The following is a 22,615-nucleotide window of genomic DNA, read 5'->3' as shown; positions in this document are numbered from 1 at the left end:
CCAGGCAAAAATACTTTCTACCCTCCTTTATTCAAGTTATTAGACAAGCTGCAAGAACAGGATCAGAACGATAGAGCCTTGAAGAGGGCTCAGAATCAGTTTGAACTTGTGTGCATTAAACGCGCTTGTCCTGTGAAATAGGAAGAACTGCAGTCTTAACTGATGGTGGACGGCAGCTATGTTAAGGATCCATTTGAAGACAACTAAGTGATGGTCATCTGGAAGATGTTAGAAAGATCTGGGGCCTGAAAAGCTGTCATTCACAATTTTACATGCCATTTATTCCTGCATCTGTAAAGGGTTTCTTTCTTTGAGCTATTTCATTATTTCCCAGTGAGGTGGAGTTTTGCTTTAAGTACTTCATTTTCAACGAAGCTAAATTACTTTCCTAATTTTAAGTTATTACTCTTTGGCAGGAATTTTTTTTAAAAAAGCATTCAGAGTAAAAAATTTGACTCCTGTTCCAAAGAAGAATCTGATTCAAGCTCTCATTTTTTGAATTTTTAAAGATGTTGACCTTTGAAGTATACAGTTTTTAAAATTAATCATTTGCACTGTTGCTACGACTATACCAATGCATTTCCTGTCCTATACAGGAAGCTGAAAAAAAGAATTAGGTAGTAAAGAGAGTTCAAATCTCCTTTCTATATAGAGCTCACTAAATTTTTTAAGACTACCTATCATTTGTTTATCATTTGTCAGAGATAACTAAAAATAGCTTTATTTTTGTATTTGAATTTTGATTTGAGATAGAATACATTACGACAGCAAACACTTTATTCACCAGCATCTCAGCTTGGTTACTTGCTCATGTTCCTGTTTCTGTGAAAGGAGGCATCACTGGCTTTTACTCCTTGGCCCTGGGTGGAAACACTTAATGGCTCAACTTAGGGGCTGTTGGAAGAATACATGTCTTCAAATGAGGGTTGTTTGTTCTGTCAAGAATAAGAGGCACTTGACAGAACCACTGCAGTGTGCCATTTCACTGTAAAATAATAATATTAAATGTAAATGAAAAAAACTTGTGAAATATATAAGTATTTTTAAACCACTTTTTAAAGAAGTTTCGAATACTCTTCTCAATTGTAGATATTAATGGATTTAAAGAAACTCAAACATGTCAACTGTTTGGAAAAATATTTATCCACCCATCCATGGTTTCCTGTCTTTGCTAATGTTATTTCTTTGCTCTGTAGGCGTCTAAATACTTTAAACAAATGTGCGGTGATGAAGCTGGAAATCAGTCCTCATCGGAAAAGAGTGAGTATATAAAATGTATATAAAATGTATCATAGGGTAGGAGCAAAGGAGAAGATGAAAAACTGGATTATGTGTTCTGTGATAGATTTTGTTTCACAAATTCTTACTTCCTTGTTCTAAAAATGCCTACATTTTAAATGTTATAATCCAGACAGGTTTACCAAAAACTGTGTAGCCTTATGTAGTTGAAACCAATAGCTACAGCTAGCCAATAACCTGTATCTCACCTGCTATTTTTGATCTGAACAGATTTTCTGTGATTTTGCCTCATTAACTCAATGCCTACAACGTATTAAAGGGATGAGGCTTAAGGAATTCCGGTGCATTTTGCATTGCCTCCCTGCAGAAACAGCAATTGAAGTTCTTGGGAACTCCGTCTTCCCACGTGTAAGAGTATCTGTGTTTTGAAGCTGTAGAGATGGCAGGGAAGGCTGGCTGGTGGGATATGGAAGACTAGAGCTTTGAAGGGAGAAAAGGAATTAGAGGAGAAAGAGGGAGGGCTGGAAATCCCACACATTCTAGTGAAATGCCGGCACGTAACTGATTCGGATGGTATTTTCTCCTGTGTTTGAAATGTGAGGACATCTTATGAGATCTTAGGAGAAGAGGTGGGTGTAGTGGTGGGAGTGAATACCACAAATTAGAGTAAACAGAAGTGAGTTTGGTCAAAGAACAGATTTTTCATTGTCAGAGTACCGATTTTAATTATCTAACCTACGCCAAGTTGCCTTCTTGGGGGAGTCAAACCTTTTAAACAAATCCCACCGCACACTGTGAGGAGCTGTGGAGAGGAGCCTGCAGGTCAGCGTTCAGTGCTCTCCACCCACTGTCCCAGGGGGCCCTGCTCACGGGAGACACTCCCATGCATCACACTGAACTTGATGTCCCATCAATAGTCTGTCACGGTGTAACCCTGGGTCCTGTCCGTAAGTCGGGCATCACCAGCAGAGATGTTCTGGCGGCTGTGCGCATGTTACATGCCGGCAGAACTGGGTATTTGTGTAACCTTATTGAATGGCCTGGAGCATGCCTGAGTTTGAAACATCATAGGACTCTTGTGGCATTAACTCTGGTTCCCATGTCGGTGGGGGAGGAATGAAAAGGAACAGGGAAGAGGCTGAGAGATGAGAGTGTTCGAGAACCACCATTTTAGTTGCAAAACGGAATATAAACACATACTGTCAACAGACAGCAAAACTGGAGGCAGACCAGAGGGAGTCCTACCCATTGCTGATTCCAGTTCAAAATATTTTACATGCCTGGAATTTTCACAGATCTCAGAGGTTTCCTCTGTGAGCGATTTAAGAGCAGCCTATAGATCCCAGAGTTTCCATAAAATAACTCTTCTTTAGCTTGAAACACTTGCTCAGGCTTTTTCCTGTGAAATGCTTACATTCATCTTGGCTATTTTAAAAAATAATAATAAAGCTGTAAGGGGGGGTATTGACACGAATGGCATTATGGTCAGTCTCCTGGCCCCTGGGCCTCGGGGCATGCCCTGCCCCATGCTGCCTGCCAGTTTCAGGGGACGAATGGTTCCCTTCTGTCTTTGCAGAGCGAAGATTCCGACGAGGACGAGCCTTGTGCAATAAGTGGCAAATGGACTTTCCAGAGGGACAGCAAGAGGTGGTCCCGGCTTGAAGAGTTCGACGTCTTTTCTCCAAAACAGGACCCCATCCCTGGGTCCCCAGACGCTGTCCACCTGAAGAGCGCCCCGAGCCATGAAAACATGCAGACGGACCTCAGCGATCGCCAGGAGGTGGCTTCTGTCCACAGCACCGGCAGCCTCACCACCCACGCGCCCCAGCGTGGGGAGGCGGCCCCAGCCCGGACTAACTCCGTCCTCAGCGTCTGCTCCTCAGGCACCTTTGTAGGCAACGATGATTCCTTCTGCAGCCTGCCCTCTCCCAAGGAACTGTCCAGCTTCAGCTTCAGCATGAAGGGCCACGAGAAGACCGCCAAGTCCAAGACGCACAGCCTGCTGAAGCGCATGGAGAGCTTAAAGCTCAAGGGCTCCCACCACAGCAAGCACAAGGCGCCTTCCAAGCTGGGTCTGATCATCAGTGGGCCCATCCTGCAGGAGGGGGTGGACGAGGAGAAGCTGAAGCAGCTGAACTGCGTGGAGATCTCCGCCCTCAACGGCAACCACATCAACGTCCCCATGGTACGGAAGAGGAGCATATCCAGCTCCACGCAGACCAGCAGCAGCAGCAGCCAGTCTGAGACCAGCAGCAACGTGAGCACGCCCAGTCCCGTCACCAGGACCCGGAGCCTCAGCGCCTGCAACAAGCGGGGAGGCATGTACTTGGAGGGCTTCGATCCCTTCAATCAGTCCACCTTCAACAACGTCATGGAGCAGAACTGTAAAAACCGGGAGAGCTACCCAGAGGACACAGTGTTCTACATCCCGGAAGATCACAAGCCCGGCACCTTCCCGAAAGCCCTTTCCAATGGCAGTTTCTCTCCCTCAGGGAATAACAGCTCTGTGAACTGGAGGACCGGGAGCTTCCACGGCCCCGGCCACATCAGCCTGAGGAGAGAAAACAGCAGCCCCAAGGAACTTAAGAGACGTAACTCCTCGAGCTCTGTGAGCAGCCGCCTGAGTATCTACGACAACGTGCCGGGCTCTATCCTCTATTCCAGCTCAGGTGACCTGGCCGATCTGGAGAACGAGGACATCTTCCCTGAGCTGGACGACATCCTCTACCATGTGAAGGGGATGCAGAGGATAGTCAACCAGTGGTCAGAGAAGTTTTCCGATGAGGGAGACTCCGACTCGGCCTTGGACTCGGTCTCACCATGCCCGTCCTCTCCCAAGCAGATACACCTGGATGTGGACAATGACCGAGCCACCCCCAGTGACCTGGACAGCACAGGCAACTCACTGAATGAGCCTGAGGAGCCCTCTGACATCCCGGAAAGGAGGGATTCTGGGGTCGGGGCCTCCCTGACCAGGTCCAACAGGTGAAGAGTTTTTCTTACCTGGTGGGGGTGAGGGGCGGGTGATCAGAAAGGGGCTGCTTCTGCGTGCTGTGTAGGGAACATGGGATTGAACCATTTATAGCCATGAAATTCCTAAGGAAAGTGCTAGATGGGAAAATCCTATCATCCTAAACAATTAATGAACATTGTTCACTGGGTACCGGAATTTCAGTTTGGGAAGAAGTCAGTTCTGTGAATGGATAGCGGGGTTGATTGATTGTATAACACATTGTTGTCGTCGTTGCTTAGTCACTTCAGTCGTGTCCAATTCTTTGTGACCCCATGGACTGTAGCCCGCAAGGCTCCTCCTTCTGTGGGATTTCCCAGGCAAGAATACTGGAGTGGGTTGCCATTTCCTCCTCCAGGGGATCTTCCCGACCACAGGGACTGAATCCATGTCTCCTGCTTGGCAGGCGGATTCTTTACCACTGAGCCACCAGGGAACTCCAACACCGTGGATGTATTTAATGCTTCATGTACTTGACTGAGTGAAAGTCACTCGGTTGTGTGTGACTCTTTGCGACCCCATGGACTATACAGCCCATGGAATTCTCCAGGCCAGAATACCGGAGTGGGTAGCCTTTCCCTTCTCCAGGGTATCTTCCCAACGCAGGGATTGAACCCAGGTCTCCTACCTTGCAGGCAGATTCTTTACCAGCTGAGCCACAAGGGAACTTAACTGTATACTAAAAGTGGTTAAAGGAGTAAATTTTAAATAAAAACAAACTGGAATGGAAATTGAATCTTCTCAGTTCCTAAGATTAGAGGCCAGTGAGTGACCCACTGCTGACTGTGCCTCAACCCATTACAAAGCTTTCGTACTAACATTCCTCCCCCTTCTCTCGCAGGCACAGGCTGAGATGGCACAGCTTCCAGAGCTCTCATCGGCCGAGCCTAAACTCCGTGTCACTGCAGATTAACTGCCAGTCAGTGGCCCAGATGAACCTGCTGCAGAAGTACTCCCTCTTGAAGTTAACCGCCCTGCTGGAGAAATACACGCCTTCTAATAAGCATGGCTTTAGCTGGTAAGGATTTAAACTGCCCAGTGAACCATATTTGAAAACATTTTCAGCCAGCGCTGTCCCAGCACTGAGGGTGTAACAGGTGGATCCTGTATCTTTAGTTCATCGTCCTGACGCTGTAAGTGTCTGCATTCTTAAGTCCACGCACAATACGGCTTAAGCTGGCATAGCTTTAGAGAATTTCCATCAGGGTTGGTTGAGTTTTCAGCGCTGGGCATGATAAACTGCCAGTCGGTAGGGTGAGACTTCCTTATTCTTCCACCACGTTGTCCGGGCTCTTCCTTCCCAGTGGTAGGAATAGCCCACCACAGGCAAATACGTGTGCAGAATCAGATCATATTTTGGAAGGAAGGGAAGAAAATTTTAGACCATAGGATGTTATGAGAGCAACTTTGAAATGCTTAATGTACAGCGCTTGGCTTTGTAACCCTCTTCATGCACATTTTTTAGAAATCATTTTTGATTGATACAGGTATCTGCAATATCACAAAAATCTACCTGGGCTAAAGAGTTTAGGTTATGTTTTTTCCAACAAAGATTCTTGAGCAGTGAATAATAAAGGAATATACCACTCTAATATATTATAAACAAAAATAATGTACAAAAATAAAATGTATTGAACTGTCTACACTTTTGAAAGCACAGCCCTTGGTGTGTATACTGTGAGACATAGACTGCTGGGCTGAATAGGTCATGGACAGGAGCCATTATGTGCATATTTTTTTCTACTGAGTGCAAAGCAGATAAATGTCTCTACATTGACATCCCAGCGCATTTTGCAGTATCAGCTGGGTATCCTTCAGTCTTTTCACTAATCTTAAGTGTTCATTATCCACTTGCACAATATTAGTTCTTGATAAAATGGAGACTCGGTTCATTTCATGAGTAGCACTTGGTAGCAAAACCAGAATCAGCGCAGCAACGTAACTTCTCTCCCCAGCTCCTCCCCTCCTTGGGACTCATAGTGAGGTTAACTTCGGCATCAAAGCATCTCCTGTTCAAAGGCTGTTATTATGTGAGCCCTGCTAAATACAGAAGTTGTTTGTTCTGAATGACAGAAATAAGTATTGACTGGTTTATCCCCCACATGCTTCAGATTCTCGGTGGAGATCGTAATGTGTTCCTTGTACATTCCGCCGCTGGGCTTTTCTCCCCCGACAAAGCGAGTATTATGCATACTTACAGCCACGATCCATATACTTCACTGTATGGAAATACGGACTTGGCCCTGCGCTTCAGTTTTACCTTTCCCTGAGCTATAAACAGTAACACACGGTGGCTGTGGGTTTAGCACTCTAAAGTCAAGGCAGTCTGCCTTCCGCAATGTTCCTCTATGCTTTGAGCCAGAGTTTCCCTGCTGGCTATTTAAAACTGCATATTTCACATTCTCAGTTCTGAGTGGCCCACCACCCCCCCTCACCACCAAACCCTCAAGAATCTGAAAGTCCAGAATATTTCTTGAGTTCTGGTCAGTTTTTTCCAGTGAGTCAAAACCAAACGTTAAAGCCTCATACTGTGGGATCCACGGAATAAGGAGAAATTCTACACAAAGTTCTTTTCCTGTTCAGCTTTGCCCTTTCTTGTCCCATTCAGAGAGGTCATTTGTAGAGCTGGAATTTCTGCTTGACAGCATTAAGTACATGACAGCGGTTTCCTGCTGTTGCACACGCTGCTCAGGCTGGACCCGGTGTCAGGACTCCAGGGAGCCTGGGGTGGGCTCACAAAACCCTCATTGTTCTCCTCTGTCTTCCTTTAGAAAGCTAAAGATGTTGTGTTCTCTCGGGTCATCAGCAGGAGAATTTATTTGAACTTCAGGTCATTAGCTTGCCTTTCCCCCCAACATTGAGCTCTGGAGTTGGTTCTCATTATGTGGGACCAACATTATGCATTTGCTGGGTTTTTTTCCATCCTGATCTTTTTTTTACCCTAAATACTTTGGGATCTCATCAAGAGCTTAGAAATGATTCTCATCCATTTTCAGGACAAATGGGAACATGTTTCTCGGCTCTATCCTGCAGTGCCTACTTAGGGTCTTGACTGTAGCTTTCTCCTCTCGTTCCTTCCTGTGCCGCCGTTTTGGAAGGAAGCCCATCTTCTCCCTTAAGAAGACAGACCCCATTCTCAGAGCTAACAGTGGAGGGAGAATCCCCAGCTGAGGAGATGTTATTGGGCCTCATGGCCCCAAAGGTTAGAAAATCTAGAACAGCACTGTCCAGTGGGCTTTTCTGTAGTGGTAGGAATGGTCCATATTTGCACAGACCAGTAGTAGCTACCAGGCACAAATGGCTATCTAGCGCTTAAAGTGTGGCTGATACGACTGAGGGACTGAATTTGTAATTTTGTTTAAATTGAAATCGCCAACTTATTAGCACAGATCTAGAACCCACATGGTTTACCTGCAAAGATGGACAAAATGTGCAGAAGGTGAGTAAATGTATCCCTTCCGACCGCAATATTTTTTCGATAGGGCTGTGCCCAAGTTCATGAAAAGGATCAAGGTTCCAGACTACAAGGACCGGAATGTATTCGGAGTCCCTCTGACAGTCAACGTGCAGCGCACAGGACAGCCCCTCCCCCAGAGCATCCAGCAGGCCATGCGCTACCTCCGCAACCATTGTTTGGATCAGGTGAGAGCTGACGTCTGCAGGTCCCATGTAATCATGGGAGCTCAGGTGCATGCATCATCTTCTAGTTCTGCAGTGAAAATGTTGCTTTCCTCTTGACACTTTACACTTTGTTTTGTTTTTCCAACAAAGGTTGGACTCTTCAGAAAATCGGGTGTCAAATCCCGGATTCAGGCTCTGCGCCAGATGAATGAAAGCACCATAGACTGTGTCAACTATGAGGGACAGTCTGCTTATGACGTGGCAGACATGTTGAAGCAGTATTTTCGAGATCTGCCTGAGCCACTGATGACAAACAAACTCTCAGAAACCTTTCTGCAGATATACCAATGTGAGTATTCTTTGACCTTGACATGGTTGGCGGGGGGGAAAGTGGGGTCAGCCAAAACCTGTAGCTCCTTTGATGCCATTCTTTTGGACCCACATCGTGACCTCTTAGAGACAGGTCATCAGTTTTTGTTTTGTTTCTTTTTTGCTTTCTTGTTTGCAAAACAGATTTGTGTACATCTGTTGAGCAGTGCAGGAAAAACTCCTTTGTCATCATTCTCCAATTACTAAGCAATTGTACATTTTTACATTCAAATCCAGGAACTCATTTTTTTTTTCATTCAAGAACAGTGTTAATCTAACATACTTAAAAGAGCAGATTCCAAGATCTCTCTCTCTCTCTGTCTTGTCTATAGGTATTTCCGTTGCTTCACTTCTCTCTAGCAAAGCCTGTTGTGTTTAAAATTTCACAGGTGTCCATGTGTTTTATCTTGCTGTAAAATGAATAAATAATCTTTCTGTTATGCATCTCAGCTTCTGCCAGAAATAGTTGGGAAAACAATCCCCATGCCCATCTCACTTTTAAGTAAAGCTTAAAGCAAACAGTTGTCTAAATTAATGATCAAGATCAGGATTATAGCTTTTACAGCCTTGTGTTTTTCTTGGCTCGGTGTGGTATTACAGCAATGTAATTTAAAAGCAGCTTCTCTCAGAGCTAGAATTGTCTTTAGAATTGGCGCATGGGACTTGATTTTATGAGACATGGAGCTGGTCTGGATTATTTCATTATTTGTTTCATCCTTTCAGATTTTATGAAAACACAGGTCACATTTCCCCCACCAAGGTATTTGTTATGTATTGTAACCATGGAGCTGTTTAATCGGTTTGTCCTATGGAGCTGCGTTTGAGTGACTTGAATTTTCCACCACATGCCTTTCAAAAGAAAAATTTTGCCTAGTATAGGAGACCTGAAAGTTGTGTTTAGCATTTTCTACCTGTTTTATTAGTTTCTACATATATATACATTGTATTACATTGTTAAATTATTTATATTTTTATGGGTTTATTTCTCAAGCATATATTTTTACTACCAGCCTCTCAGTAGGCTTTCCAAAGCTTAAATTACTACATAAAAAACATCTGTTGTTTAAATTGAAGATTTTCGCAGCTTCCTTTCCTCATTTAAAGAATGAGCAGATCGGTTAAAATTAGGAAAGTCCTCGGAGATGCTGAACACTTTGTAGTCAAAGTGAAGAAATCTCAGTTTTTGTACTTTTGTATGTGTCTGTAATAAATTTCTTGAAACTGAACAAAAGTATAAGCCTATAATGTTCAGTAATTGAGAATGGTAAACTAGGAGTTTTGGAAAAAAGTACTTAGAAAAGAAAGAATCAAATTTCTGTAAACTAAAAGAAAACAGCAGACATCATCTGGAGTTGAACTCTGGGTGGATTTAGGAGTATATTGGCATGGTGGGTGTTTAAAATTCTCAGTTCCTCCACAGGCAGGAAATGCTTGAGGGTAGTGACGTTGGTGGCAATCCCTAATCTCTTCCATATTAACCTCAAGTACACTTTCTGCAAGTGCTTGTTCAGTGCTGGGCTGAGGTCTTTGCTTTCGGGACGTTTCCTTGCGAAAGTACATGGAAAATCACTGGGTTGACGGGGGAAGTGCTGGTGTCGTGCAGACGTGCCCAAGGACCAGCGTCTCCAGGCGATCAAGGCGGCCATCATGCTCTTGCCCGACGAGAACCGGGAGGTCCTACAGACGCTCCTTTACTTCCTGAGCGATGTCACCGCAGCCGTCAAGGAGAACCAGATGACCCCCACCAACCTGGCCGTGTGCTTGGCGCCTTCTCTCTTCCACCTCAACACTCTGAAGAGAGAGAACTCCTCCCCCAGGTACGGGGCCAGTGAGCTGCGGGCGCGGTGACGATGCACACGCCCCGTTGTTCGGACAGCGGCAGCCTCCCTGTCCTAACAGGGCTGTCCGCCTGTTTTTTTGTTGTTTTAATACGTGAATCCAGCAAAACGGAGTTTGACCTCCTTCTTTCGCAGCTCACGTTCCTCCCCTGTGCTTCTCCTATCCTTCCTACTCAGCCCTGGGGGTGTGGCCTCCTAGACAATGTAGTTTTAACCCGCTTTTGAGAAACATTTGCATTCCTGCTTTGCCACGGCAAGGGTTTCCCCTGACCCTTTGTCAGTGCCCTCGGTAACATGGTCATCGTACTTTGTACCCACAAAGAATCATGAGGGTTTACTGACCTCAAAAACAGTCCTGGCTTCTGCATAAATAAAACCAGTCTGGCTTGGCTTCTTCAGTAGAACCGAGCTGCTGGCCTGTGCCAGAGGTTGAAAGGAGCTGGATGTGAAATAAGGAAGGATGGTGTTCAGCCTCGAAGTTAAGAACCCTGCTGAGCCAATGTTGCAGAGTTTCTCCTTAGATGTAGAGAAGGTGAAGTGACTGTGGAAGTCGAGGAATCTGGAAAATAACTAAGGCTGATGTTTGCTCAGCACCGTATTCTGTCCCCAGCAAGGGGCTACACCCTGGGTTTCATTATCAACTTTAATCCTCCTAACAATTGAAGGAGGTGAAGCTGCTGTTAGTATCTATTTTATACATGAGGTGGGACTGCGAGGCAGGTCCATTAAGGAACTAACTTGCTTCTGTCTGATGGATGGGGAAAACACAAAAAATGGCAGAGGAACTTCTTACTTACACGAATATTTTATATGAAGTAGGAAAGGCGTCATTAACTCCTTTCTACCAAATTCATCCTGCTGATCCTTTTCCTCAACTCTAAAGGAACTTGACAGATAGTTCTCAGTTGGTGGGGTGGGGCCTAGTTGTGTTAGGTGAAGTTAGCTTTGCTTCCAAAAGACATACAATGCTTAATTAACTAGTTCTAACCATTGACTAGAGCATTCCTGCTTTAATGGGATAGAGAACTAAAGGGGAGCAGTAGAAAGAGATCAGATAAGATTAAGACAAAACCCCTAGGAAACAATAGACTTTTCTCTCACCAACAGGAGGGGCTCCTGTTTAATTTTAAACTGGAAAGAATGGTCCTATTTACCCCAATGATGAGTGCTTCCCACCCACCCACCAGTCAAAGCTGCCTTTCCTTCTTCCTACCCCACATTTATAGACCTTAAAAGCTTCTCTGTTTCAATAGCAACCTATTTAACATGGTGGTTTTATTTTTATGGGCTGCATGGTATGGGGGAATCTTAGTTACCTCGACCAGGAGTCGAACCCATGCCCCCTGCTTTGGGAGCTTAGATATGTAATCACTGGACCACAAGGGAAGTCCCTAACATGATGGCTTTAAATAGCCTGGATTTCATCACAGACTGTCTCTTTCATGTTTTTTGTGTGTTGTTGGTACAACTGAGAAATTTTAGTGACCAAAGTAAAACTCTCTTCAACTACTTAATGTCAAATAAGCTCCAGTGAAATAGCCTTTTTCTCTCCTTTAGGTTTCCTAGAATAACACATTGATTAAAAATATATAAACATTTGAATCTTGCCTCTCCCTCATTTCTCTCTCTAGGGTAATGCAAAGAAAACAGAGTTTGGGCAAACCAGATCAAAAAGATCTGAATGAGAATCTCGCTGCCACTCAAGGGCTAGCCCATATGATTGCTGAGTGCAAGAAGCTTTTCCAGGTAGGGAGATGGAAAGTTTTGTTATTTGTTGATGCTGCTGCTGCTAAGTCACTTCAGACGTGTCCGACTCTGTGTAACCCCATAGATGGCAGCCCACCAGGCTCCCCTGTCCCTGGGATTCTCCAGGCAAGAACACTGGAGTAGGTTGCCATTTCCTTCTCCAGTGCATGAAAGTGAAAAGTGAAAGTGAAGTTGCTCAGTCGTGTCCGACTCTTAGCGACCCCATGGACTGCAGCCTACCAGGCTCCTCTGTCTGTGGGATTTTCCAGGCAAGAGTACTGGAGTGGGATGCCATTGCCTTCTCCATTGTTATTTGTTGAGGATAATATAAATAGGGCAGAATCTTTGGCTCCATACTTTTCACATCATAACCAAAAGATCTTTTCCAAGCTGGAAATTATATATGTAGTCTGAGAATGTCTTATTTTTATATTTTATAATATATAAGCTCAGTAGAGTTAATATGTTTCATGAAATTGCCAACTTTCATACCCCTTTATTTAGAAAACAAAAGCTACAAATTATCTGAAGTAAATTCTGTATCTGAGGTACAACCACTATGGGAAACAGTATGGCCTTTCCTCAAAAAATTAAAAATAGAACTACCTTGCTGCTGCTACTGCTAAGGCGCTTCAGTCGTGTCCAACTCTGTGCGACCCCATAGACGGCAGCCCACCAGGCTCCCCTGTCCCTGGGATTCTCCAGGCAAGAACACTGGAGTGGGTTGCCATTTCCTTCTCCAATGCATGAAAGTGAAAAGTGAAAGTGAAGTCGCTCAGTCATGTCCGACTCTTAGCGACCCCACGGACTGCAGCCTAACAGGCTCCTCCGTCCATGGGATTTTCCAAGCAAGAGTACTAGAGTGGGGTGCCATTGCCTCCTCTGAGAACTACCTTATAATCCAGCAATTCCACTCCTAGGTGTATATCCAAAGAAAAAACAAAACAAAACACTAAACCTAAGTGTCCATGAGATGGAAGGATAAAGAACTAAAGAATATGTGGGGTGTGTCTGTGTGTGTGTCTATAAAATGAAATACTACTCCGCCATTTAAAAGAATGAAATTTCAAGTTTTGCCATTTGCAACACCGTGGATGGACCTGGAGGGCGTTATGCTTAGTGTAATAAGCCGCACAGGGAAAAACAAGTACTGCATGCACCTGTATGTCCTTATATGTAGAACCTAAAAAATAAAACAATGAATACAGTGAAACAGAAACAGACTCATGGGTATAGAGAACAAAATAGTGGTTTGAGGGGTTAAACCACAAGATACATTGTACAGCACAGGGAATATAGGCAATACTTTATCATAAGTTTAAATGGAGTATATAAAACAATTAGCTATACTTCAGTTTCAAAAACAAAATTCTGTGTCCTCGTCAGTGTACGCCTTGTTTGGTTACTTTGTCTTCTACTCTAACTTCTTCCTAAAGAGGAGGACCTTGCACAAGAATAAGCTTAGGTACCTTTATGAAGGTGCTCTGCTTGTGTCCTCGTGATACCTCATGGAGTCAGCAGGGACACCCTTCACCTGGTGGAAGCCTGGGGATTAGACTGCTTTCGCAGCCTGGAGGATCCTGCACCTCCACCGACGGGCAGCAGACATCCTTTTTGTCTCTCGTGTCCCTCCCAGGTTCCTGAGGAAATGAGCCGATGTCGAAATTCCTACACCGAACAGGAGCTAAAGCCCCTTACCCTCGAAGCGTTAGGACGCCTTTGTAATGATGACTCAGCCGACTACCAACACTTCCTCCAAGACTGTGTGGACAGCCTGTTTAAAGAGGTCAAGGAGAAGTTCAAAGGCTGGGTCAGTTACTCCACATCTGAGCAGGCCGAGCTCTCTTATAAGAAGGTAAGTCATATTCTCATTTTCGGCCATTCGAGTCTGGTGGTTGGGACTTGGATTCATTAGAGACCAGACCTTTTTGCCAACACAGGGGCGGCCTGTCACCCATCGCTTTCCCTCTAGAGCTGGGCAGATAGGTGATTCATATCCCCGCGGTAAGAGTGGAAACCAGTTCAATGAGGGGTGGTGCTCATTGAACTCATGTCAGAGGAAACTCCCTAGTGAAATCCTTTGGCTCCACAGAATCATGCAAGAGTTTCCTGGAATGTTTTACTAATGGTCTTGGGCCTCCGGGCGTTTTATGAGGAGCTGGCTGTTTCCATCCTTTGATTAGAACCTCCTCAGGCTCTCCTCTGTTCTCAGTCACTCTTCTCACCTTCTAATAAGCAGGGAGTGCTGGGGGCAGGGATGGTTGGTTTAACTTGAAAGCCCCTTGAGGGCAGAGGTATCCTGTGTGGCTTTCCATGCACGTGGAGGTATTTGTTGACTTGTCTCCACCACCTTGAGAAGAAAGAAACCTTGAGCACAGTCCAGATGGCCATGCAGGCTTGGACGTGCAAACGGATCTTACTTTCATAGCACTGACCCTAATATGGGTCCCAGGAAAACAGATAAAATCAGAGGTGACGCCAGCAGTCCTATCTGCTTTCTGTTCTGATCTTGAATATGCTTGAGGTCAGCAGCCTGTTAAAGTCAGAAATAAGCATTAGGTCCATGTACCCGGCTAGCAGTTTGTCTTAAGAGTCTAGATGCGTAGGGACTGTCTCGGCACTGAAAAGTCTATCTTCTTCTTAGGTGAGTGAAGGACCACCTCTGAGGCTTTGGCGGGCAACCATCGAAGTCCCTGCAACACCCGAGGAAATCTTAAAGCGCCTCCTGAAAGAGCAGCACCTCTGGGATGTAGACTTGTTGGATTCAAAAGTGATTGAAATCCTGGACAGCCAGACTGAAATTTACCAGTATGTCCAAAACAGTATGGCACCCCATCCTGCTCGGGACTATGTCGTTTTGAGGTGAGAGCTTCCGGATTGATTATTATGGCAAGAATGAGCTTATATGTCACTGAACGTTACATTAAAATTACTTAAAATAGAACATACGCTTCCATAAAAGCATTGACCCCTTCCAGATAAGAAAGATAACATCTGCATTTATTCCAGCAGTGTGTCCATCCCTGAAAATGGTTTGAAGTCTCAGAACTGAGCTCAGAGAGAGAGGCACAGTCCATCAAATGTGCTCAGTGGTAGCTATTTTTTCCCCTTTAGGATAGATTTTCTCAGAAATAGCTAGTGAATGCATCAGCCAGGAAATAACATTTGAGTCCCAAGTGAGCTGTGGTTGAAGCTGATTTATATGTAGTTCCTACATTCTCTGAAGACATTATTGAGGGAAGAATTTCAACAATCTTTGAGGAAATGTCACATCATTAGTCCAGAACTTCTCCAACAGAGTAACATTCATTTGGACGTCCACGTTCTAGTACATTTGTGAAACATAAAAAGGGTTTTCAAATTTGCTTCAGTTTGGTTCTCTTTCAAAGAACTGACTGTGTGAGCCTGTATACACACTGCAGAAGGGGCTCTGTACAGAGTGAGCCATTCGTGAGTTCTTGCACAAGGATGCTTTCTGCCCAGGCTGGGTCACCAGGGGGCCCCTATCCTGCCTTTCAGCTCCCTCCTGTAAGAGTGAGGCCCCGTTTTAAACTTGGCTTTCAGGAACCTCCTCCCATTTACTCCCCGTCTCGTTTTGTCTCTGCAGAACATGGAGGACTAATTTACCCAAGGGAGCCTGTGCCCTTTTACTCACCTCGGTGGATCATGACCGGGCCCCTGTGGTGGGAGTGAGGGTCAATGTGCTCCTGGCCAGGTATCTGATCGAACCCTGTGGGTCAGGGAAATCCAAACTCACCTACATGTGCAGAGCAGACTTAAGGTACGTTCTGATGCTGATTTTTTTTTGTTTTTTTTGACATCGTGAGTGAGGGGCATAAAGTAGATTCAGACTTTTTGTCTGATGCAAAAAAGAAAATGGCTTAAATGAATACATCCTTGCATCTTGGATGCTCCATGAAGAGCAGTGTTTATAAAGTAACTCCTTCACATTTCTGGGTCTTCTGGATACCACTTACTAATTTCCACCCTTTAGAGAATTTGGTATTAAAGCAATGCAGATATGGTGGTTCTACCATGAGCTTAAAGCCACAGGAAATGAGAGTTTGAATCAGCAAGCCGATGTGTGTTATTTTATATTCAAAGATATTTGAATAATATGACATGCCCTTTTAGTAATTAATTAGGCCTATGCTCTGTGTCTTAGATCAGTGTGAGTTCTTATCAAAAAAAAACAAGAAAAAAAAAAAAATCAACCTCTGAAAACTTTCCAAAGTGGCTGTCCTGCTAAATCAATTCTTGTTTGAAGTCTTTACATTGCCGTACTTTTGTTTTTGTTCTATATGCCAGAGGTTTCCTGAACAGTTATACCCAGTCTGTGTGGGTTAGTTGTTCGGTCACGTCTGACTCTTTGTGACCCCATGGACTTAACCCTCCCTCTGTCCGTGAGATTCTCCAGGCAAAAATACTGGAGTGGGTTGCCATTTCCTCCTGCTGGGGATCTTCCCAACCCCGGGATCGAACCCAGGTCTCCTGTATTGCAGTCAGATTCTTTACTGTCTGAACCACCAGGGAAGCCCAGTCTCATCCCATATTTGCACTCAGTAGGCTGTTCCTTGAGAAACTTCTGGTTCCATAAGTGTGATGAAGGTGCCAGGAGATTACTTTGGAATAGTAAGAAAGATCTTTACTTGCACATTTGCACATCAAGAAATAGAAGTGTATTCAGAAATCCCTTCAGCTGATTCAGGGTTTTCCAACTTGAATAATTTGTTTGCGTTTCCTTTCTGTCTGCCGTAGGGGCCACATGCCAGAGTGGTACACGAAATCTTTTGGACATTTGTGTGCAGCTGAAGTGGTAAAGATCCGAGACTCCTTCAGTCATCAGAACACTGAAACCAAAGACACCAAATCTAGGTGATTCCTGAAGCGTGTCCACTGTCTGGGCGTTTGTTTCTAGAACACTTGCCAGTTCTTGGAAGATTGGGTTCAGTGTCTGATCCTGAAACGAAACTACAAATTGGAGAGTGGGAACTGACTATAGCGATTTGATACCTTTTTAAAGCTGCTTCTTGTTTGTGTAAGGTCTGTATTATGGACCTTGACTGGAATATATGACTGTGCAAAAAAAAAATGTATTCTTATTTGAATTGCTTCTGAGAAGCAAAACTCTATAACTGCATTCGGGAAGATAATGAAGAGACTTCATTTTCTTGCAATGTCAGCGTCTGTGTTACATGTACCTATGTCATTTTCTTTGCAGTGTGTGGAGGGATGGGTGTATCCACTGGAATAGTTGGTCCTCTTTGACATGTTTTCTCACTGAGAAGAGCAAAGAAAGGTTTGCACAGAGGAGCGTGTGTATGTGTGTTTGTTGCTGGTTGAATGGCAGAGATGTGTAAGTTGGGCCGCAGTGTCTGGCACACTGAGACACCTCCAAGAAGGATTTTGATGCACCAGGTCCAGTTTAACTGGGAATATCTGACCACCCATGGAATCGTCCAGAAAGGGAACCCGTTTATTTTGGGGTGTTGGACAACCCACCCATGTCTTTTTTTTTCTTTTCTTTTCTGAGTTAGTAGACATATTCCTTTTCCACCAACCTCTTCTTTACCTTAAAAGTGGTTGTAATTTACTCAGATAGCCCCTTTCGAACGCAGTTTGTCTCTAAATCTGATTGCAAGGAGCAAAGTTGTTGTTATCCAATAGAGGTGAATTCAGGGATGGAAATTCTTCCTTGCTAGCACCAAAGCAGTTTTGTTTTGGTTTGGTTTGGTTTTTAAGTTGAGATGTGAAAACTGACCACTCTATCTACTTCTGAATCAAGTATCAATACTTTCTATGTATCTGCAAAGTCTTTGCATGTCTGTGTTAGGAGAAACTCTTAAAGGCACTATGTATGGGAACACAGGAAACTTATGTCCCAGGGAACTCCGTGCAAATGTAACCCAACCAAAAAGTTGCTTGTTGTTGTTATGGTTATTAGCAGCATTTTTTTAAAGCTGCATATGTTTATTAATTGGATTTGTCCTTATCAGCAAAGAGGGTTTGTTTTGTTTTTCCTATATTTCTTTTTCTTCTCTTTTCTGAAGCCCTTGGGATAGATTTTAGTAGTAATGGAAAGTTCTAATCACAGTAAAAACAAATAAAAATACACTTGTGCAGGGTTTTGGAAGGGTGGTCTTTATACAGGTTTTACTGTAATAGTAAAGGTTGGCTCAAAAGACAGTATTAGTGAAATTTATTTTATATGGATCAAAAGTGAATAATGTATGAATGAGAGTTGTAAGAAGGATTTTAATTTTGTTATAATTTAGTTACCATTGTCAGTGTTATTTCAAAGGTTCTTTGAAGAATTAAGGGGCGGGGGACAGATGAGAGTTTAATTTGAGTATTTTGGATATTAGTGTTCCTCATGAAGATATACTTGTATATGCAATTTTAATGGCCTTCAGATTTGTAAGATTGTATGTTGTATATACCATTCTATTAAGAAATATGTACACCTACCTGTCCACTGTGCTTCCCAACATAGATAAAGCATGATAAAAATTATTATTTAAAATATACTTGTATTTATACCTCAGATATTCTTTTGGATTTTGTACCTCAAGTCTTTTTGGTTTGTTTTTTGTTTTTTGCTAATGTAAATACACTTTACATGAATACAGTCTAAGTGAAAAAAAGTAAATAAAAGAAGAGGTTTATAACTTGCTCTATATCTGTACAGAATATAATCAATAAGTGCACTATTAAATGTTTAAAGTAAGGGAAATGTCTGGCCTGCTTTCCATTGTATTGCATCTCTCTACCACCCTTCAAACCACAGATGGCAAGGCTTACCATCCTAGCATCAATTGAAATGAAAATACAGATTTGCTGCAGGAAAAAATCAGACTGCAAATCATTCCAAGGCCAAACTGCAACTGAGCCACTCACTCACAAACAGGAAACCCTGGTGAAGGTTCAGGAAGCACAGAGATGCTCTCCAAACAAAGGTCACGAGGAAACGATGCTGAGAAAGTTACAAGAATAAGCAACAGCAACCGAAAGATGCCCCTAAGCAAAGCCAAGGTCATGGATTCATTCCATAAAAGGTCTCTTTCCCACTGTTTGCTTTCCTGTTCAAAGGATTCCTTACATATTTGACCGGAGGAGAATGTGAAGGATATGAACATTTTCAAGAAGTCTGCTTTAAGCCACCTACCGTGACATTGCCCCAACTTACTAATTGTGACTAATTGCCTAGACTGTAAGCTCTCTGAGAGCAGGGCTCTTCTACATGTCTTTATAATCCCCGACAGCAGCTTTCAGTGTTTTGTACTTGTAGGCACCTAATAAATTTATTATTTGCCAAGTGGAATTGATTGAATTTGTGTCTGTTGTTTGAAAATCGATCGAATCTATGATGCTCTCTGTCACTGTGGCTCTTCCGTGCCCATTTTGAGATGGCAGGGACTGGAACTTGTTACATCTAGTGAAATCTCAAAGTTCAAACTGAAGAAGACATAGATGCTCTGCAGAGATGCTCTGGATTCTAAATTAGAGAGTTCTTTGTGCTCGAAATTCAGCCAGTCTCATTTCTCCAATACAATGTGATACAGATCTTAAAATTTGCTCTTCACAAATACTATGGGCCTAGTAAAGGGGAAAACCAACCTTAATAGAATTTGTTTTGTTAATTTTTTTAAAAAGACACACAGCCCAAAGCCTTTTTTATTTGGCCCTGCCTCCAGTCCTGGTTTCCTCAGGGCCATATAAAATGAAAAATCAAAATGTCTCAGGCCTGAAATAGTAAAAGTTCAGTTGTTTGAATGCCTCTGGAGTCATGACTTACACATAGGCTAAGTGTGGTTACCACGGTGGGAGACATGCTCTCACGGGCACCAAGGTAGATTCAGATTGCTCTTGGCACCACCATTGTCCTTGGCACCTCATTTAGTCAGTTATTCCAACACCTGTTTATTTCACCCATATGGAGCTCAGACCTGAAGATACTGCAGTCCTGAAAATCTGCTCTCATGGACACTAATATGGAAATAATAACACCCCATAGCATCCTGCCCACCAGTTTACAGATAGAGTAACTTGGGAGATTCTAACAAAATTAAATGGATTCTTAATTTTACGAATTAAAATTCTTGAAATTTGCCTGCAGGGCTAAGGGAAACAGCTGAGATTTTGGAAAAGTAAAAAAGTGGGGAAAGCCAGGAAAGATAATCCAAACTGCTGCTTTTCCAACACCACTGGTGAGAGGGGTATGTGTGAGTGTGTATGCATGCAAAAGAAGATAAAGGCAAAAGAGCTGTGTGAGATTTTCTTTTTACTTTTTTTAATTATGAAAGACTAACACATTTGCCAGGAGACTTGGAAAATACAGAACAAGTTTATAAATACTTCCACTATATATTATTTTGTGTATAATATATATAATATATATACAAAAATATATACAATTATTTTAAGTAGTAAATTAAGACTTTTAGAGTTTCAATATCAAACTCCCCAAAATTAATAGAATGAATATACAGAGAAGTAGAAGGATATAGTAGACCTGAAAAGCACGGTGAACCAATTCAACATAAGATTTATACAATTTTCACACGAGTAGGTACAAATTCTGTTCAAGTTCTCATAGACAAACCCATAGACCAACATTCATGGTTTCTTTTTGCCACTTCTGTCAACTTTTCACATACTCAATCCTCACATGCACCCCCTGAAGCGTAGGTATTCTCCTTCTAAGCCACAGGTTAAAGTGTTCAGAGCCTGAAAGAAGTTTAAATTCCAGCTCACTTGATCCCTACCCCAGCCCATCTCCCATCTGCTGATCTTTCTTTAATCCAGTGACAAATTTCTCATAGCAAGATCCAGTTCACTCAGGTCATCTCAGCATTGGAATCAGAAGGAACACAGAGAAAAGGGAAGTCCATAGCAAAATCACATTAAGTCAAAGTTCCCAAGAAATTATTCTGTCACCCAATTACTGAGAGGCTTAAGGAAAAATTAAGTAGGCTAAAGTTAAATATAAGGCAAAAGTTTTGCTTCAGATTAATGGTTCAGAGAATTTGTAGTTCTGTTTGCAAACTGAATATGTGATTTGTGGTGTACCAAGACTCCAGTGATGCCTCCTGTGAGACAGAAGACCCACTCCTCCCCATCTGTACCTGCAGAAAAATCTTGACATGTCATCTGATTGCAACCCACCTGACCTGGGTGGGTCTTGCAGTGCTTCATGGATACAAGGGAAATAGCTATTTACAGGCCCCTTAGACTGCGGCCCAGGCTCAGAAACCCCGTCCTGTGATCTGCAGTTCATCACGGTGCCCTTTCCACCAGCCAAGAATACTGTGAAGTGCCACTGACATATTCGTGAAGGTGCTTTGAAAAACAAGAGCACATTGAAAGGTAAAGGATCCTTCGTGAAACCAAAGTGGGATTTAGCCCACATGTTTTCCCTCACCTGCCTGTTGAAGCATACATATATGATTCTAAAGCAGAAAGCCTAAACAATGAGATCATGGCATGCATGTCATCTTGGTATTCCATCAGGATGAAATTTGCCTAAGGAATTTAAATTCCAGTTGCCTAAGGAATGCAAATTACAAAAACCCTCAAAGAGCCTGTGGCAGGGAAAACTCAGGTAGGTCTGTGCAGTTGCGGTGAAATTGGACCCATTCTCCAGGGAATGATCAGATCTTTGCAGGCTGGGGGTTTGCTAAATCATGTCGGTGGCTGTAGCCAAAGTAATTACCCTCACTGTGTATACACAGTTCCCATTAGAGCAGCCGGTTTGCCTGTCTGGACCCAAGGCTGTGTTGACACCTATAGTATAAACACCTCTTTGGAGAGATTTTTCATCTCATTAGACTTAAAAAAAAAAAAGTGAATTGAGGGCTAGAAATGTTATTCCTCATAGGGGATTTTCGTTTCTTTCTTTCCTTCTCTTTTTCTGTCAAGATACAGAGCACCATGGAGAGCAAAAACCTTACTCTTTTTATTATGACTTGACATCAGCCATTATTGGCTGATGCTGTTCCCACAAAAACAGTGACTTGTTCCCATAAAAATTGTCTGATTCCTGAGGAAATTGTTTCAAAAAGCTTCGTAGGTTACAGGTACTTGACAAATACAAGTGAGTTTGGCTTAAGTCTGAGAGGACTTGCTGCTGAGCTACCCTTTAATAAGCATATCAATGTGCAAGGTACTGAAATACATGCTTTCCTGATTAATATTACATTTAAATCTCACAGCAGTCCTTTGAAGGAGACCTTACTGGCCTCATTTTATAAATGAAAAAGCTTAAAGACAGTGGGACGCTTAAAGAAATAAAGCAGCTATATAATATATGCAAAGGGACTCAAGAAATTCTAGAACAGCACAATACAACACAGCATTCTGCCACTGGTACACGTGACTGTTGCTGAAATGTGGCTACTGTGACTGAGGATCTGATCTGAATGTTTCATTTTACTTAATTTTTATTAAATTTAAATAGTTCCAGGTAGCTAGTGGCTACTGAACTGGACAGTGTAGTTTTTATTCCAAAGATCTGAGAATAATTCCAAGCAATCCAATTCTCTCTCTACCACCTACAATAATCCTCTTAAGAACAAGAGAAGGAAGGAGAAAAAAAAAAAAAAAAAGGCAGGGAAAAGAAATCTAATCAATTGTAGAAACCCACATTTCAGATCAGATAGTATCCACTAACCATTCTACCAGTCACGAGGCTAAAACTGTGTGTTCCTTGTCCTGTGGCCAGCTCCGGCATTTTCAAGCTTGAGTTGGATGACCTCTTTTCTTTGCTGGTGGAGTATTTTTACATAACCAAACC

The 22,615-nt window shown here is 43.0% G+C and overlaps 1 protein-coding gene across 7 annotated transcripts in view; it reads left to right on the top strand.

The window, feature by feature from the left end:
• DLC1 (DLC1 Rho GTPase activating protein) overlaps window positions 1-19,144 on the top strand; it is a 443,006-nt gene extending 423,862 nt beyond the window's left edge. For 6 of the 7 annotated variants that reach the window (XM_070364153.1, XM_070364152.1, XM_005890951.3 and 3 more), the window contains 11 exons: window positions 1,197-1,260; window positions 2,816-4,224; window positions 5,091-5,267; window positions 7,732-7,891; window positions 8,021-8,219; window positions 9,843-10,056; window positions 11,709-11,823; window positions 13,460-13,678; window positions 14,468-14,685; window positions 15,431-15,604; window positions 16,582-19,144. In XM_070364153.1, coding sequence (XP_070220254.1) covers window positions 1,197-1,260; window positions 2,816-4,224; window positions 5,091-5,267; window positions 7,732-7,891; window positions 8,021-8,219; window positions 9,843-10,056; window positions 11,709-11,823; window positions 13,460-13,678; window positions 14,468-14,685; window positions 15,431-15,604; window positions 16,582-16,702 — 3,070 coding nt within the window. In that variant the 3' untranslated portion in view covers window positions 16,703-19,144. Of the gene's footprint in view, window positions 1-1,196; window positions 1,261-2,815; window positions 4,225-5,090; window positions 5,268-7,731; window positions 7,892-8,020; window positions 8,220-9,826; window positions 10,057-11,708; window positions 11,824-13,459; window positions 13,679-14,467; window positions 14,686-15,430; window positions 15,605-16,581 lie in introns of those variants that run through there. The other variant, XR_011462861.1, reaches the window with a different exon arrangement.
• The last annotated feature ends 3,471 nt before the right edge of the window (window positions 19,145-22,615 follow it).

Source organism: Bos mutus, chromosome 27, assembly GCF_027580195.1.
Source record: "Bos mutus isolate GX-2022 chromosome 27, NWIPB_WYAK_1.1, whole genome shotgun sequence".
In the NCBI taxonomy this organism is placed as follows: Eukaryota; Metazoa; Chordata; class Mammalia; order Artiodactyla; family Bovidae; genus Bos; species Bos mutus.
This window is presented reverse-complemented; position numbering and strand designations above follow the sequence as displayed.